The 17,507-nt window shown below is 41.8% G+C and overlaps 1 protein-coding gene across 7 annotated transcripts in view; it reads left to right on the plus strand.

Moving 5' to 3' along the window:
• The window catches only part of LOC139413199 (RNA-binding protein 39-like), a 53,547-nt gene that overhangs the window by 6,984 nt on the left and 29,056 nt on the right, over positions 1–17,507 (plus strand). For 2 of the 7 annotated variants that reach the window (XM_071160308.1, XM_071160303.1), the window contains 4 exons: positions 11,319–11,384; positions 11,493–11,550; positions 13,552–13,665; positions 13,991–14,149. In XM_071160308.1, coding sequence (XP_071016409.1) covers positions 11,319–11,384; positions 11,493–11,550; positions 13,552–13,665; positions 13,991–14,149 — 397 coding nt within the window. Of the gene's footprint in view, positions 1–11,318; positions 11,385–11,492; positions 11,589–13,547; positions 13,666–13,990; positions 14,150–17,507 lie in introns of all 7 variants that reach the window. The other 5 variants (XM_071160301.1, XM_071160306.1, XM_071160307.1 and 2 more) reach the window with 3 other exon arrangements.

The following is a 17,507-nucleotide window of genomic DNA, read 5'->3' on the forward strand; positions in this document are numbered from 1 at the left end:
CTGTTGGGCAAGTATGCAGTTTTGGGACAATTCTCATATCACTTTGCTCAATTTATCACATACAATGACTTTGTATGGCTGTTGAAATGTGCAGAACATTAATCAGCAATGCCTGCCCCATATGTAAGGCCCTCTTTGAGTTGTTGCTGGTGCCCCTTTATTTTTCTTGACTGTGTCATGGGACCTGCGCCTACGCTTGGCACTCTCCATTGAAGCAGCATCAGCTCTCACAACTCCTCTCTGATTGCTTCCAGTGTCGCCAAAGTGCTGTCAAGCCACAATTTGTTCATCACATTTGATATAGCAGTGGCTTCAACATTGAACGTGGCTACTGCCATACTGGTTGCTCCGTCAATGCGGCTTTTGCCCATGAAGACAGTTTTGGGGTATCGTGACCATATTACAGAGTTCAGACAGTCATTTGTATTCTGGGATTCTCCGTGCTACATTCTTTTGAGGTTATCATTTGACATTCTATGATAAACAGTTACCATTTTCTGTGCAACCTCTCACATTTTTTAAATTATGCTCTCCAAGGTTTTTGTGACAGGGTGGATCTTCATTTCTATGGCTCTCTGGTACCAGCACCAATGCTCACAACTGTCCTGTTGTTGGAAGTTTATCCTCTCTTGTGCCAAGTGCCATCAAAGGATACATGAATGTCTATGATGGCATCCTCATCTTCCTTCAGCAACTCTGCTATGTCTGGGTCTATATCTGCATATGCTCTTCTAATTATCTTTGCAGCACTCTCCATTGACTGTAGCTCTCTCTGAATATCTGCAACTATCGTGGGGGGGGGGACTTATGTCTGTCGACATTAGTCATAACTGCAGGACTAAATATCAGCATGTTACCCATTGTAAATATTAGCATATCTGCATGTAGTTACTTTATTTAAAACTAATTTCTCTCTAATCACATTAGGCTACAGCCCTATGACACTGTAGGCCTATGTGACAGTCTCATTGTATAGTTATGTTTTCCTATCACTCTGTTTTATTAACTTTGAATACATTTGGAAATAAATATTATTTATACACAGCAAGTCACCTGACAATAATGGTCTACTCTCCCTTTTTATTTACCTGTCATTCTTAGAGTACTAAGTACACACCCCTGAGGTGCCCCAGTGTTGAGGATAAGCGTGGCAGACGTGCCTTACCACCTTGGGGCGGCCTGTCAAGAAGTCCAGGATCCAGTTGCAGAGGGATTGTTAAACACTGAGCTGTAGTCATTACTTGTTTTTATTTAGCTAGGCAAGTCCGTTAACAAATTATTATTTACAATGACAGCCTACTGGGGAACAGTGGGTTAACTACCTTGTTCAGGGGCAAAACAACATATTTTTACCTTGTCAGCTTGGGGATTCGATCCAGCAACCTTTAAGTTACTGGCCCAATGCTCTAACCACCTAGGCTACCTGCCACCCCAAATGAACAGCATTCTCACATGGGTGTTCCTTTTGTCCTGGTGGGAAAGGGCAGTGTGATTGAGATTGCGTCATCTGTGGATCTTTTGGGGCAGTTTGCCAATTGGAGTGGGTCTAGGGTATCTGGGAGGATGGTGTTTATGTGAGCCATTTTCAGCATTTCAAAGCACTTCATGGCTACTGACGTGAGTGCTACGGGGCGGTAATCATTTAGGCAGGTTACCTTCGTTTCCATGGGCACAGGGACTATGGTGATCTGCTTGAAACATGTAGGTATTACAGACTCAGATAGGTTGTCACTAAAGACACTTGCCAGTAGGTCCACTCATGCTTTGAGTACACATCCTGGTAATCCATCTGGCCCAGCGGCTTTGTGAATGTTGACCTGTTTAAAGGTCTTGCTCACATTGGCTACCGAGAGCGTTATCACACGGTCATCCAGAGCAGCTGGTACTCTCGTGCATGCTTCAGTGTTGCTAGCCCCGAAGCTAGCATAAAAGGCATTTACCTCATCTAGTAGGCTTGCGTCACTGGGCAGCTCGCATCTGGGTTTCCCTTTGTTGTCCGTAATAGTTTTCAAGCCCTGCCACATCCAACGAGCTTCGGAGCCGGTGTAGTAGGATTCAATCTTAATCCTTCATTGACTCTTTGCTTGTTTGATGGTTCATCTGAGGGCATAGAGGGATTTCTTATAAGCGTCCAGATTAGTGTCTCGCTCCTTGAAAGCTGTGGATGTTGCCTGTAATCCATGGCTGCTGGTTGGGATATGTACGTATTGTATAAACTGCCTTAATTTTGCTGGACCCCAGGAAGAAAGCAGCAGCTAATGGGGATCCATAATAAATACAAATGCGTACGGTTTCTGTGGGGACGATGTTGTCGATGCACTTATTGATGAAGCCGATGACTGAGGTGGTATACTTCTCAATGCCATTGGATGAATCCCGGAACATATTCTAGTCTGTGCTGGCAAAACAGTCCTGTAGTGTAGCATCCACGTCATCTGACCACTTCCGCATTGAGCGACTCGTGTACTTCCTGCTTTAGTTTTGGCTTGTAAGCAGGAATCAGGAGGATAGAATTATGGTCAGATTTGCCAAATGGAGTGCAGGGGAGAGCTTTATATGCATCTCTGTGTGTGGAGTAAAAGTGGAATAGAGCTTTTATTTGATTTATTTTCCCCTCTGGTTGCACTGATTTAAGTTTGCCTGCATTAAAGTCCCTGGCCACTAGGAGTGCCGCTTCTGGATGAGCATTTTCTTCTTTGCTTATGGCCTTATAGAGTTGGTTGAGTGCGGTCTTCGTGCCAGCATCTGTCTGTGGTGGTAGATAGACAGCTACGAATAATATAGATGAGAGCTCTATTGGTAGATATGTGGTCTACAGCTTATCATAAGGTACTCTACCTCAGGCGAGCAATTCCTCGAGACATCTTTAATATTAGACATCGCACACCAGCTGTTTTTGACAAAAAGACACACACCCCAACCTCTCGTCTTACCAGATGTACAGTTTAAGACGGAGGTTTACATACACCTTAGCCAAATACATTTAAACTCAGTTTTTCACAATTCCTGACATTTAATCCAAGTAAAAAATCCCTGTTTTAGGTCAGTTAGGATCACCACTTTATTTTAAGAATATGAAATGTCAGAATAACAGTAGAGTGATTTATTTCAGCTTTTATTATTTTCATCACATTCCCAGTGGGTCAGAAGTTTTACATACACTCAATTAGTATTTGGTAGCATTGCCTTTAAATTGTTTAACTTGGGTCAAACGTTTCGGGTAGTTTTCCACAAGCTTCCCACAATAAGTTGGGTGAAATTTGGCCCATTCCTCCTGACAGAGCTGGTGTAACTGAGTCAGGTTTGTAGGCCTCCTTGCCCGCACACGATTTCTCAGTTCTGCCTACAAAATTTATACGGGATTGAGGTCAGGGCTTTGTGATGGCCACTCCAATACCTTGACTTTGTTGTCCTTAATCCATTTTGCCACAACTTTGGAAGTATGCTTGGGGTCATTGTCCATTTGGAAGACCCATTTGCGACCAATCTTTAACTTCCTGACTGATGTTGCTTCAATATACCACACCATGATGCTGCCACCCCCGTGCTTCACGGTTGGGATGGTGTTCTTCGGCTTGCAAGCCTCCCCTTTTTCCACTGAAAACTTAACGCTGGTCATTATGGCCAAACAGTTCTATTTTTGTTTCATCAGCTCCTTCCTGAGCGGTATGACAGCTGCGTGGTCCCATGGTGTTTATACTTGCGTACTATTGCTTGTACAGATGAACGTGGTACCTTCAGGCTTTTGTAAATTGCTCCCAAGGATGAACCAGACTTGTGGAGGTCTACAATTGTTTTTTCTGAGGTCTTGGCTGATTTCTTTTGATTTTCCCATGATGTCAAGCAAAGAGACACTGAGTTTGAAGGTAGGCCTTAAAATACATCCACAGGTACACCTCCAATTGACTCAAATTATGTCAATTAGCCTATCAGAAGCTTCTAAAGCCATGACATCATTTTCTGGAATTTTCCAAGCTGTTTAAAAGGTACAGTCAACTTAGTGTATGTAAACTTCTGACCTACTGGAATTGTGATACAGTGAATTATAAGTGAAATAATCTATATGTAAACAATTGTTGGAAAAATTACTTGTGTCATGCACGAAGTAGATGTCCTAACCGACTTGCCAAAACTATAGTTTGTTAACAAGAAATTTGTGGAGTGGTTGAAAAACGAGTTTTAATGACAACAACCTGAGTGTATGTAAACTTCAGACTTCAACTGTAGCTCCTCTGTTCTGCCGGTGCATGGAAAATCCCGCCAGTTCTATATGATCTGTGTTGTCGTTCAGCAACGTCTCGGTGAAACCTAAGATATTACAGTTCTTAATGTCCCGTTGGTAGGATAATCGTAATCGTAGGTCATCAATTTTATTTTCCAATGATTGCATGTTAGCAAGTAGGACGGATGGCAGTGGGAGTTTACTCGCTCGCGGCGGATTCTCAGAAGGCAGCCCAATCTGCGTCCTCTTTTCCTTCGTCTTTTCTTCACGCAAATGACAGAGATTTGGGCCTGTTCCCAGGAGAGAAGTATATCCTTGTCGGACTCGAAGGCACACCGGTTAATTAAAATGCATTCCTGGTGACTACCTCATGAAGCTGGTTGAGAGAATGTCAAAAGTGTGCAAAGCTGTCATCATGGCAAAGGGTGGCTACTTTGAAGAAACTCAAATATAAAATGTATTTTGATTTGTTTAACACTTTTTTTTTGGTTACTACATGATTCCATATGTGTTATTTCATAGTTTTGATGTCTTCATTATTATTCTACATAGTAGAAAATAGTAAAAATAAAGAAAAACCCTTGAATGAGTAGGTGTGACCAAACGTTTGACTGGTACTGTACTCCGGACTCGGACATTCCTCGTCCTCATATTTCTATTTTTTTTCTTCCATTCTTAACATTTTTTAGATGTGTGTGTATTGTTAGATATTACTGCACTTACTTCAAGGAACACAAGCATTTTGCAACACCCGCAATAACATCTGCCAAATAAGTGTATGCGAGCAATACAAATGAACAGGGAAATGGGAGTCTCATTCACATTCAGCTTGATTTTAAATTGACCAGAAAGGCATAGCTTTTCGTCACTGGTTGAGACAAATATGGGGAAAATCCATTTATCCTTGCCGGGTAAAGCCGGGTGTACACTACATGACTTTCAAAATCTTAACATCTCGTCGCCTCTCACATTAAACTATCTTTCCTGTAGTTTTTTGTCTTGTCAATGTAGTGGTGCGCACACTAAACAATGTGGCACAGATCGGAGGAAGGGGGATGCCTAGTCAGTTGTAAAACTGAATGCATTCAACTCAAATGTGTCTTCCACATATAACCCAACCCCTCTGAATCAGAGAGGTGTTCGGGGCTGCCTTAATTGACATCCATGGCGCTAAGGGGCAGAATCACAGATGTTTACCTTTTAGGCTCTGGGATTCTATCCATCAACCTTTTGGTTACTGGCACAACGCTCCTACCCACCAGGCTACCGGCCGCCCCACACCCTTGTTCATGAGGATTCTTGACACTGCGCTGTCTCGCGAAAACAAATATGTAATTGTAAACATATTCAGTCAGACATTTGCTCTTGTCATGCAGAGTTGAAATATCTAGCCAATACCTTTTTAAAAAATATATATTATTATTATACATTTTTTGTGATATCCAATTGGTAGTTACAGTTTTGTCCCATCACTGCAACTCCCGTACGGGCTCGGTCGAGAGCCGTGCATCCTCCGAAGCACGACCCCGCCAAGACGCACTGCTTCTTAACAATGCTTGCTTAACTCAGATGGTTGCATAACCCTTTCTCTGGGAACTGAGAGGTAGTGTGAAAACTACTGTGTTCCCTGGTGCTCGCAGTGCAATCCTTTAGCAATGGAGCCGGGTTGCCAAAGTCCCCCAGAACCGTAGGTAAACAAGCTCGTAAGGGTATGAGGCTGAATTCTATGGTCCCCAAGCAACCAGGTATACCATTCATGGGGAGACTGTGCATGCGCGGCAAATCTTCTCCAGCTAGTGGGGTGTGTAGGTGCTGAGACTGTTGTATGCCTGAGGCAAGAATGCCTTCTACCAGCGCCGTCTGTCGGCTATACAGCAGACTAGTCATTTTTAGCCGGTTACTTTTTAGGCTTCTTTTCAAATCGCTAGTCAGAAAATAGTCTGCAGAGCCCTATCCTGCTAGAATGAACAATATGCATCTTCTAGCGATCTATTGATGGGACAGTCGCCTGTCAGTCACAAAGTGTATTGCAGATAGCTGAGAATAATGCCAATGAAATGGAAGCTTGAAAAAAAGTGCAACTGCCAACCCTACCACTGTGTAGTGAGGTCAAAAACAAGAGCCGCTGTATAGTGGATAGGTATAACAAACGTAGAGGAATTCTTCCTTATCAACCCGTTCTACCTAGAGAGATGTCTATGCTGAACTGGAGAGAGGGTAGGCTAAAGAGCATGGAGTTCTTTGTGAACTGCCTCTTATAGGCTAGGGTGATACTCCTAGGCTTTCTAGTCCTCCAGCCTACCATGGGCTTGAGAGGTCAGAATTTCACTGTGATAGCAGCAAAGGACTGTTTGTGTCTGCCCTGGTTCTGGGACTTCGCCTGGGTATTAAAAGTCGGCTTTTCCGTTCTCCGTCCCCCTTGGTCCGGCGGGACATTGGACCACTCGATGCCGAGTTTGGCCACGGCTTGCTTGCATATGTCGATGAGCGTGTAACCTGGGAGGGATTGGCAACCTTGTTACCGTCTGTGCCCTTGGCTAGGTGCCTGGGGACAGGTGCTGTGCTTGGGAGGGAGGTTGCGGGGGCTCCCCCTCACTTGCTCCATCCTCGGGTTCAAAGTTGGAGAAGCTGCTATTAGCTTGAGCCTCCTATCTCCCCTTCTCACAAGATTGTGTCTTCGTTAAATGAGGAAAGAGAATTAAGGTTATCCATCTCCTCTGCCCAGCTTTGTACAGACGAGCGCTTGTCCCCTATCCTGGGGGGTGGCTTGGAGGCGGGGGTGCACAGAGCAGGAACAATCTTTTTGAGTCTCCTTCTCTTGCTAACCTTCGACAGTGTACTGCAGTGCAGACACGACTCTGGGTAGTCGACTGTTTCTTGAGTATGCTTGTGTCCTAAACAGGCAAAGCATAGAGATTGCTCTTTCTCTGAGATGCGAGAGCAACAGGGGGTAGAGCTGGGGCTCAGGTGCCTGTCTTGGGTCATCCTGGCAAGGGTAAGCGGTAGCAATGACTCTGTGGAGAGGTTAATGGCACCCAGTAAGCCGGAGAGCACCGCAAGGTGGAGTTGCTCTGTAGGCTAGCAGTGGTGTAAAGTGCTTAAGTTAAAATACTTTAAAATACTACGTATCAACTTCTTAGGGCTGAAATCCCATTAATGGGATCGATATGACAACAGCCAGTGGGCGCCAAATTCAAAACAACAGAAATCTCATAATTAAAATTCCTCAAACATACATGTACAGTGCCTTGCGAAAGTATTCGGCCCCCTTGAACTTTGCGACCTTTTGCCACATTTCAGGCTTCAAACATAAATATATAAAACTGTATTTTTTTGTGAAGAATCAACAACAAGTGGGACACAATCATGAAGTGGAACGACATTTATTGGATATTTCAAACTTTTTTAACAAATCAAAAACTGAAAAATTGGGCGTGCAAAATTATTCAGCCCCACTTAAGTTAATACTTTGTAGCGCCACCTTTTGCTGCGATTACAGCTGTAAGTCGCTTGGGGTATGTCTCTATCAGTTTTGCACATCGAGAGACTGACATTTTTTCCCATTCCTCCTTGCAAAACAGCTCGAGCTCAGTGAGGTTGGATGGAGAGCATTTGTGAACAGCAGTTTTCAGTTCTTTCCACAGATTCTCGATTGGATTCAGGTCTGGACTTTGACTTGGCCATTCTAACACCTGGATATGTTTATTTTTGAACCATTCCATTGTAGATTTTGCTTTATGTTTTGGATCATTGTCTTGTTGGAAGACAAATCTCCGTCCCAGTCTCAGGTCTTTTGCAGACTCCATCAGGTTTTCTTCCAGAATGGTCCTGTATTTGGCTCCATCCATCTTCCCATCAATTTTAACCATCTTCCCTGTCCCTGCTGAAGAAAAGCAGGCCCAAACCATGATGCTGCCACCACCATGTTTAACAGTGGGGATGGTGTGTTCAGCTGTGTTGCTTTTACGCCAAACATAACGTTTTGCATTGTTGCCAAAAAGTTCATTTTTGGTTTCATCTGACCAGAGCACCTTCTTCCACATGTTTGGTGTGTCTCCCAGGTGGCTTGTGGCAAACTTTAAACAACACTTTTTATGGATATCTTTAAGAAATGGCTTTCTTCTTGCCACTCTTCCATAAAGGCCAGATTTGTGCAATATACGACTGATTGTTGTCCTATGGACAGAGTCTCCCACCTCAGCTGTAGATCTCTGCAGTTCATCCAGAGTGATCATGGGCCTCTTGGCTGCATCTCTGATCAGTCTTCTCCTTGTATGAGCTGAAAGTTTAGAGGACGGCCAGGTCTTGGTAGATTTGCAGTGGTCTGATACTCCTTCCATTTCAATATTATCGCTTGCACAGTGCTCCTTGGGATGTTTAAAGCTTGGGAAATCTTTTTGTATCCAAATCCGGCTTTAAACTTCTTCACAACAGTATCTCGGACCTGCCTGGTGTGTTCCTTGTTCTTAATGATGCTCTCTGCGCTTTTAACGGACCTCTGAGACTATCACAGTGCAGGTGCATTTATACGGAGACTTGATTACACACAGGTGGATTGTATTTATCATCATTAGTCATTTAGGTCAACATTGGATCATTCAGAGATTCTCACTGAACTTCTGGAGAGAGTTTGCTGCACTGAAAGTAAAGGGGCTGAATAATTTTGCACACCCAATTTTTCAGTTTTTGATTTGTTAAAAAAGTTTGAAATATCCAATAAGTGTCGTTCCACTTCATGATTGTGTCCCACTTGTTGTTGATTCTTCACAAAAAAATACAGTTTTATATATTTATGTTTGAAGCCTGAAATGTGGCAAAAGGTCTCAAAGTTCAAGGGGGCCGAATACTTTCGCAAGGCACTGTATCTTATACCATTTTAAAGGTTATCTTGTTGTTAGTCCCACCACAGTGTCCGATTTCAAATAGGCTTTACAGCGAAAGCACCACAAACGATTATGTTAGGTCAGAGCCAAGTCACAAAAACACTCACAGCCATTTTTCCAGCCAAAGAGAGGAGTCACAAAAAGCAAAAATAGAGATATAATTAATCACTAACCTTTGATGATCTTCATCAGATGACACTCATAGGACTTCATGTTACACAATAAATGCATGTTTTGTTCGGTAAAGTTCATATTTATATAAAAAAAATCTCAGTATACATTGGGCGCGTTATGTTCAGTAGTTCCAAAAACATCTGGTCAATTTTCAGAGAGCTACATCAATTTACAGAAATACTCATCATAAATGTTGATGAAAATACAAGTATTATACATGGAATTAAAGATATACTTCTCCGTAATGCAACCGCTGTGTCAGATTTTTAAAAAGCTAATCATGCTATAATCTGAGAATGGTGCTCAGAGAACAAATACATATACCCGCCATTTTGGAGTCAACAGAAGTCAGAAATAACATTATAGATATTCACTTACCTTTGATGATCTTCATCAGAATGCACTCCCAGGAATCCCAGTTCCACAATAAATGTTTGATTTGTTCGATAATGTCCATTTACGTCCAAATAGCTACTTTTGTTAGTGCGTTTGGTAAACAAATCAAAACTCACAAAGCGCGTTCACTAGTTGCAGACAAAATGTCAAAAAGTTCCGTTACAGACCGTAGAAACCTGTCAAACGATGTATAGAATCAATCTTTAGGATGTTTTTAACATAAATCTTCAATAATATTCCAATCTGAGAATTCCTTTGTCTTCAGAAAAGCAAAGGAACGGGAGATACCTCTCATGTGAAATGCATGTGACCAGCGCGTGACTGCTGCCAGACCTCTGACTCATTCAGCTCTCATTCGGCCCCACTTTCCAGTAGAAGAATCAAACAAGTTTCTAAAGACGGTTGACATCTAGTAGAAGCCTTAGGAAGTGCAAGATGACCAATATCCCACTGTATCTTCGATAGGGGCTGAGTTGAAAATCGAAGAACCTCAGATTTCCCACTTCCTGGTTGGATTACTTTTTAGGTTTTTGCCTGCTATATGAGTTCTGTTTTACTCACAGACATCATTCAAACAGTTTTAGAAACTTCAGAGTTTTTTCTAATCAAATATTATAATAATAATAATAATAATAATATGCATATATTAGCAACTGGGACTTAGGAGCAGGCCGTTTACTCTGGGCACCTTATTCATCCAAGCTACTCATTACTGCCCCCCAGCCATAAGAAGTTAAGTAGTTTTTTTTGGTATCTTTACTTTACCATTTATATTTTTGACAATGTACTTTTACTTCACTACATTCCTATCCTACGCTCTGCGGTGGAGTCCTTGAGGGTCCACCTGTGAACAGGTAAGTAGTAGAGCAGAGGTCCTAGTCAGTAGCTGAAGAGAATAGAGGCTCTTAATCATATACGTAAGGAAGCCAAAAAGAATGGAAGCTGGGAGCGGACTACGGCCCCTAATGTGAAGTGGAGTGGTCCACTATTGGCCGTTGCTCCTGTCTCTCTTCGAGAGATGTGTGATTGGATATTCATGGACTCCGCTCCTAAAAGCGGACGCTACCCATAATTGAGAGACCTAACGAGTAATTAAAATATAATTAATTCTAGGTAATGCAATACAACATCAACGTCACACTGGCTTCTTATCTGGTGAGCTCTCATTGGCTATTGCTTACCACCGTTGTCAAAACTTGTCGTTGCACATCTCACTACAAGAGCATTGCATATTTTGTGCTGATAAAATAAAAGGTTGGAAATATCTGGACGGTTCAAAGACTGGATCAGTGGCACTCAGATTGTGTCTCTGAGGGAGGAGAATTAACGCTTACGTTAAACGAGTGTCAATGACGGCCGCGTGCCTCGAGTAGGCAATCTCTAAAACTTGTCTGGCAAAAATTGTGTAGTGTACGTCTGGCTTAAGGGTTTTGTTCAAGAGAAGAGATACGGAATAAAGAGTTCCGACCCTTGACTAGGCCAAGATAGAAGTGTTTAGAAAGAACAGAGCCATCACATGTTCCCCAATACCCCCCACTCCCACCTACAGTGTATTGACTGGCATACTTTAAGGTCTGGAGTGCCTTTTCCCTCTTATGAGATCAGTAGTAGTGGACTGAGATTAACCTTGTTTTCAATCGCAGCTCTGGGCCGAAATTTAATGGTGGTTCCAGAGGGAAGATTGGCCCCCCACCTGTCATCAAGCTAAGGTTTCTATTTCACAATTTTTCTGTTGTTTGTGTAGGTAGTTTTGTGCTGTGCATGTGTGAATGTGATGAAGCAACTCAAATAGATGCTAATGGAACCCTTTCTTTCAGCCGAAGACGTTCCAGAAGCCGAAGCCCTTTCAAGAAAGAGAAGAGTCCTGTGAGGCAAGTGTTCCTTGGGGAGATGACGCAAAAGACCTCAATCAGGTTGACGTTCCACTTTTAAAGCTTGTGTACCCTTGTTCGACAAAGTGGGCTTACCATTTTGATAATACCTTGTTGACAGACATACAGTGGGGCAAAAAAGTATTTAGTCAGCCAACAATTGTGCAAGTTCTCCCACTTAAAAAGATGAGGGAGGCCTGTAATTTTCATCATATGTACACTTCAACTATGACAGACAAAATGAGACATTTTTTTTTCTCAGAAAATCACATTGTAGGATTTTTAATGAATTTATTTGCAAATTATGGTGGAAAATATATATTTGGTCACCTACAAACAAGCAAGATTTCTGGCTCTCACAGACCTGTAACTTCTTCTTTAAGAGGCTCCTCTGTCCTCCACTTGTTACCTGTATTAATGGCACCTGTTTGAACTTGTTATCAGTATAAAAGACACCTGTCCACAACCTCAAATAGTCACACTCCAAACTCCACTATGGCCAAGACCAAAGAGCTGTCAAAGGACACCAGAAACTAAATTGTAGACCTGCACCAGGCTGGGAAGACTGAATCTGCAATAGGTAAGCAGCTTGGTTTGAAGAAATCAAATGTGGTAGCAATTATTAGGAAATGGAAGACATACAAGACCACTGATAATCTCCCTCGATCTGGGGACCCACGCAAGATCTCACCCTGCGGGGTCAAAATGATCACAAGAACGGTGAGCAAAAATCCCAGAACCACACGGGGGGACCTAGTGAATGACCTGCAGAGAGCTGGGACCAAAGTAACAAAGCCTACCATCAGTAACACACTACGCCACCAGGGACTCAAATCCTGCAGTGCCAGACGTGTCCCCCTGCTTAAGCCAGTACATGTCTAGGCCCGTCTGAAGTTTGCTAGAGAGCATTTGGATGATCCAGAAGAAGATTTGGAGAATGTCATATGGTCAGATGAAACCAAAATAGAACTTTTTGGTAAAAACTCAACTCGTGAAACTCAACTTGTGTTTGGAAGACAAAGAATGCTGAGTTGCATCCAAAGAACACCATACCTACTGTGAAGCATGGGGGTGGAAACATCATGCTTTGGGGCTGTTTTACTGCCAAGGGACCAGGACGACTGATCCGTGTAAAGGAAAGAATGAATGGGGCCATAAGATTTTGAGTGAAAATCTCCTTCCATCAGCAAGGGCATTGAAGATGAAACGTGGCTGGGTCTTTCAGCATGACAATGATCCCAAACACAACGAAGGAGTGGCTTCGTAAGAAGCATTTCAAGGTCCTGGAGTGGCCTAGCCAGTCTCCAGATCTCAACCCCATAGAAAATCTTTGGAGGGAGTTGAAAGTCCGTGTTGCCCAGCAACAGCCCCAAAATATCACTGCTCTAGAGAAGATCTGCAAGGAGGAATGGGCCAAAATACCAGCAACAGTGTGTGAGAACCTTGTGAAGACTTACAGAAAATGTTTGACCTCTGTCATTGCCAACAAAGGGTATATAACAAAGTATTGAGAAACTTTTGTTATTGACCAAATACTTATTTTCCACCATAATTTGCAAATAAATTCTTTAAAAAACCTACAATGTGATTTTCTGGATTTTTTCTCTCATTTTGTCTGTCATAGTTGAAGTGTACCTATGAGGAAAATTACAGGCCTCTCATCTTTTTACGTGGGAGAACTTGCACAATTGGTGGCTGACTAAATACTTTTTTGCCCCACTGTATGTAGCATAAATGGTATCGTAACATACGTCACCATACTGGGATTTAAAACGTAGGCCCACAGTAAATTTGCCCGAAACTTGCAGACAGGAGCAGGCACAAGATTTTTGTTCTGGGTTATCCAGATTACCATTTTCCTGACAAAATATAGTAAAATAAATACACAAGTGCTTTTACAGTGCTTTTACAACTTTTACAGTGCTGATACAAGATTGGGGCCACTGGAAAACAAAAAATGGCTTTACCACATAAGAGTAATTCAATGCTTTGTTTCTACAGGCAGCCAATAGACAACCTGACTCCAGAGGAAAGGGACGCTCGCACAGTGTTCTGCATGCAGCTGGCAGCCAGAATCCGACCACGTGACCTGGAGGAGTTCTTCTCTGCAGTAGGAAAGGTGAGTGTCTTTACTCGTAATGTCATTGTCATTCTTGACGAAAAAAAATGTGGCCACCGATTTGCTAAGCATTTGCACCAGGTGAGATGTTTGCTCCAGTTTTTTTCAGAAGGCTATTTAACACCAAAGTAAACATGAAACTTTGCAATTTACAATAGTTTTTTATTTATTTATTCTAACCTTTTAGTTCAAGCCTCAATGTTTTATTTAGAAAAGATGGGTGTTAAAAATGTAAATGTATTTAGGTGTTATTCACAGCCAACAAGAGCAATGGATTTAGCAATGTCCATCCATTCTAAAACAGATTATTTTGTTAATTTTCAAGGTGAGAGATGTGCGCATGATCTCTGACAGAAATTCGAGGAGGTCGAAGGGGATTGCTTACATCGAGTTTGTGGAGGCCAACTCGGTGCCACTGGCTATAGGATTGTCTGGCCAGCGACTTCTGGGGGTGCCAATAATTGTTCAGGCCTCACAGGTAATGGTTAGTAATCATCTCACAGGGATTTTATTCTTTCTATTTATTTTAACTAGGGCTGTCAATGTTAACACGTTAATTACTGTTACATTTTGAAATCTTCATGCCGCAATTAAAAAATAACACATTTAAAGAGCAACTGCCCCTAAAAAACAACTTCTCATTTAGAAAACAGCCTATGTGTCATCAATATGAGTCAGAAACATTTATTCTGTCAAAATTGACTACAAAGTGTAAATAGACTAATTATATTGAATTCAAAACCGCTGCTGGTCTTGACTGCTTCACAACATAAATTATGGTTGTAATACCTGATCGTAATACCTGTGGTAAATTTGAGTTGACTTTGGATATCCTTATTGGGCTAGTTGGGAACCATTGGCAAATTACACAATGTACATGGGACAATGTGTTAACTGTAAATTGTAGACATGCCTATACAAATATTAAAAGCATTTAATGAGAACTAAAAGGTGTGCAACATGAAAAGATTGTCTCATATACATTGTAATTTATTGACAGTCCCTAGCCCCGGAGATGATCTATCCAAAGTTAAATTAATTTTGCCACGGTCGCACACCAACCGGCTGAAGCTAATTGGCTAAATAATTTGGCTAACTTGTCCCACCTACGAACACACACATGAGTCACCCACATCAAACCACCCCCTGAATTTAGTAATGCCACTAACTAGCATTTCTTAATTAACCAAACCTTAAACGAGGCCAAATCATGAAGTGCAGTCACCCTTTAATCGCATATAAAAAAAATTAGACCACAGTCTGTTTCCGCACACATTTCTTTGAGCTCACACTCTTTGCTTCCGACAGCTAGCAACCTTTCTTGTGGTGGAGAGACCATCCACTATGCGTGCAGCTTTCAGCTACAAATGTTAAGGAAAACTTACAGAAAGTTCAACCATAAACACTTTCTCAGGTATTTCTTTAAATCATAGCAAAAACATATTTGCACAGAAGTAGCTAGTCAGTTATGCTAACATTAGCTAGCTGGCTAACCAAACAATAATATTTAGAATGCCATGGCAGATTGCCTCTAGATTCAACACTAATTTCCCACAATGATTTGAATTCAAACAGAACTTCAATTCCATTTAGCTATTGTTTTTGTTGTCTCATTTCTAGTACAGTAGCAGCTTGTGACTAGTTCATGTTGGGCATGGATAAGAAGTAGCCTAGGCAAGATCTAATAGCTGTATGATGTTTTACATTTATATCACACCTGAGGCGAGTTCAACAAGGCTTCTGTTTGTGGTGAACATGTTGCCAGAGTAACAATTTCAGTTGAATGAACATTGCAAAATGTTATGGTGAAGCATCAAACATTTACTTTTTGTACGGATTACTGTGACTTTTTAGCGACAATGTTCAAACTGAAAATTACTTTGCTATTCCTACTAAATATAGTGGAAAGTCTACATAGCCAATTAATATATTTTTTTGCGCCAGTTAAGACCTGAAACACACACTTATGTTTGCGGCACACTACCTTCTCAGACTGTTAGCTAATGTTACGAACGGTCGCTGCTAACACAAAACAAATGGATTATGTTAACTATTTCCCTTGTTGAATGCACCTTGGCTGAGATATTATTGTCTTAGAAAACAGTTTATTTTGAGGTTTCAGTGAGGTTCTGTTGACATGCATTGAAACGTGTGGCCTTTTCATGGATTTCTTTTCCAAATTACTACCAATGAACATACAAATTTCCTACAACTTCCTAATACTAAACATAAAATACTTTAAATAAGGTGTGGGACATCATTGGTCTATTACATTTCAGCAAGTAGCAGGTCTATTACGCACCAGCAGCTAGAATTTGTCCATCCACAATTCAACTGTGGGAACATGGCAACTATCAACAGCAGACAACTGAAAGAGCTGGCCTGTACTATACGAGAGATTGTTTGTGAGGAGATTACCTCTGCCCTCGATTTACAATGAAAACCTATAAATGAATCACTGGTAGTGCTCACTGCTAAATTGGATACCTGTTCAACCGAAGTGTAAAGTCTGGAGAAGACAGCCAATGCGACACAGGTGCGACTCCATGACCTGAAAACAGCGCAAGCTATGTTTGAAGGGATAATCAAACTCTTAAAAGAGTTAACAAGTCTCTGAAAGACTACAACTTGTGTTGGGTGGTACTTCCTGCTCTGGGCCACAGTCTCTTCCCCCAAGGTGGGCTTTTTTGAAAAGGAGGCAGACACTAACAACACAATCCTTTGTTTAGGGACAATGAGGGGACATTGGGAGCTGCTTTTGAGAGGAATGCTCAGTCAACATAGTGAATGGGTTGGGGGCCTAAAGTTTTAGGAGGGCAGTTCTTACACAGTATGAAATCAGAGTGTCTTGTTTGTAAATAATGCATGGGACAGTATTGTAGGATTTGGCTATACCGACATCTATGGATAGCATAATTGTGTTTGTCAAACAGGTAGGCCTACCACGTTTTTGAATAGGAAGAAATAGGCTCAAATTCTATATGTAATTCTATGATTAGGCCCATAAAAAAATTGGTGCGCACGTGCATATATAGCGGGCATAAAGGAATTTTACTTTGACCCCTGTATCGGAAAGTTACAATGTTTCAATCACTGTGCAGCCAACTGCCTATAGTAGGTAACAATTTATTTCTAATAAAGACACCTGTTATCACACATGGCACGACCCGACCATTGTTACAATTTAGAATAAAAATAACATATTATCATTTAATAATCCTGTAGAACTGTAAAAAGAGTGAGATCATTTGAACTTTGGAAACAAGTGCTTTCATAAATGCATGGCGGGCCTCGTTTTGCTGGAGCAGTATAAAATCTTTTTTTTGTCAATGACCCAGCCTTAACTAATTTTGTTTATATACATATTGAATTGGATTGTCCAACATTAAATTTCACAATTTCTTCATTTTGTGGCCCACATAGTGGCCTCTTCCCTCTGCTGTTGTGCTGCATTGCAGTCAGCAATGTTTTCTCTTGGTAGCTTCTCCATGGTCCTTAAATCAAATCAAAGATACCCAGCATTTCCACATTCAGCCTGTCGGTGGTCCCATGTAGCGCAATGTTCTGGGTGACCATTACGCGTATCAGGGCTATGAACCTCTGCAGCACCTGCTGCCAATGGAGAGTCTCTCCGTCAATAGCCCGTTGGGATTGGGCATTGATAGTTTGCTTGGACACCAGCCTGTTCTCCAGCTCCTTCCACCTCTAGAAACTATGTAGATGGTCATGCAACTTCTCATGTGAGGTGAGGAGGTGGCACAGATTCTTCCAGTACCTGGTTTCATCCCTGACCAGCTCAGATTTGCCCTCATGTGAAAACATTTTGCAGCAAAAACAGAAGG

This window comes from Oncorhynchus clarkii, chromosome 7 (genome assembly GCF_045791955.1).
Source record: "Oncorhynchus clarkii lewisi isolate Uvic-CL-2024 chromosome 7, UVic_Ocla_1.0, whole genome shotgun sequence".
Lineage (NCBI taxonomy): Eukaryota > Metazoa > Chordata > Actinopteri > Salmoniformes > Salmonidae > Oncorhynchus > Oncorhynchus clarkii.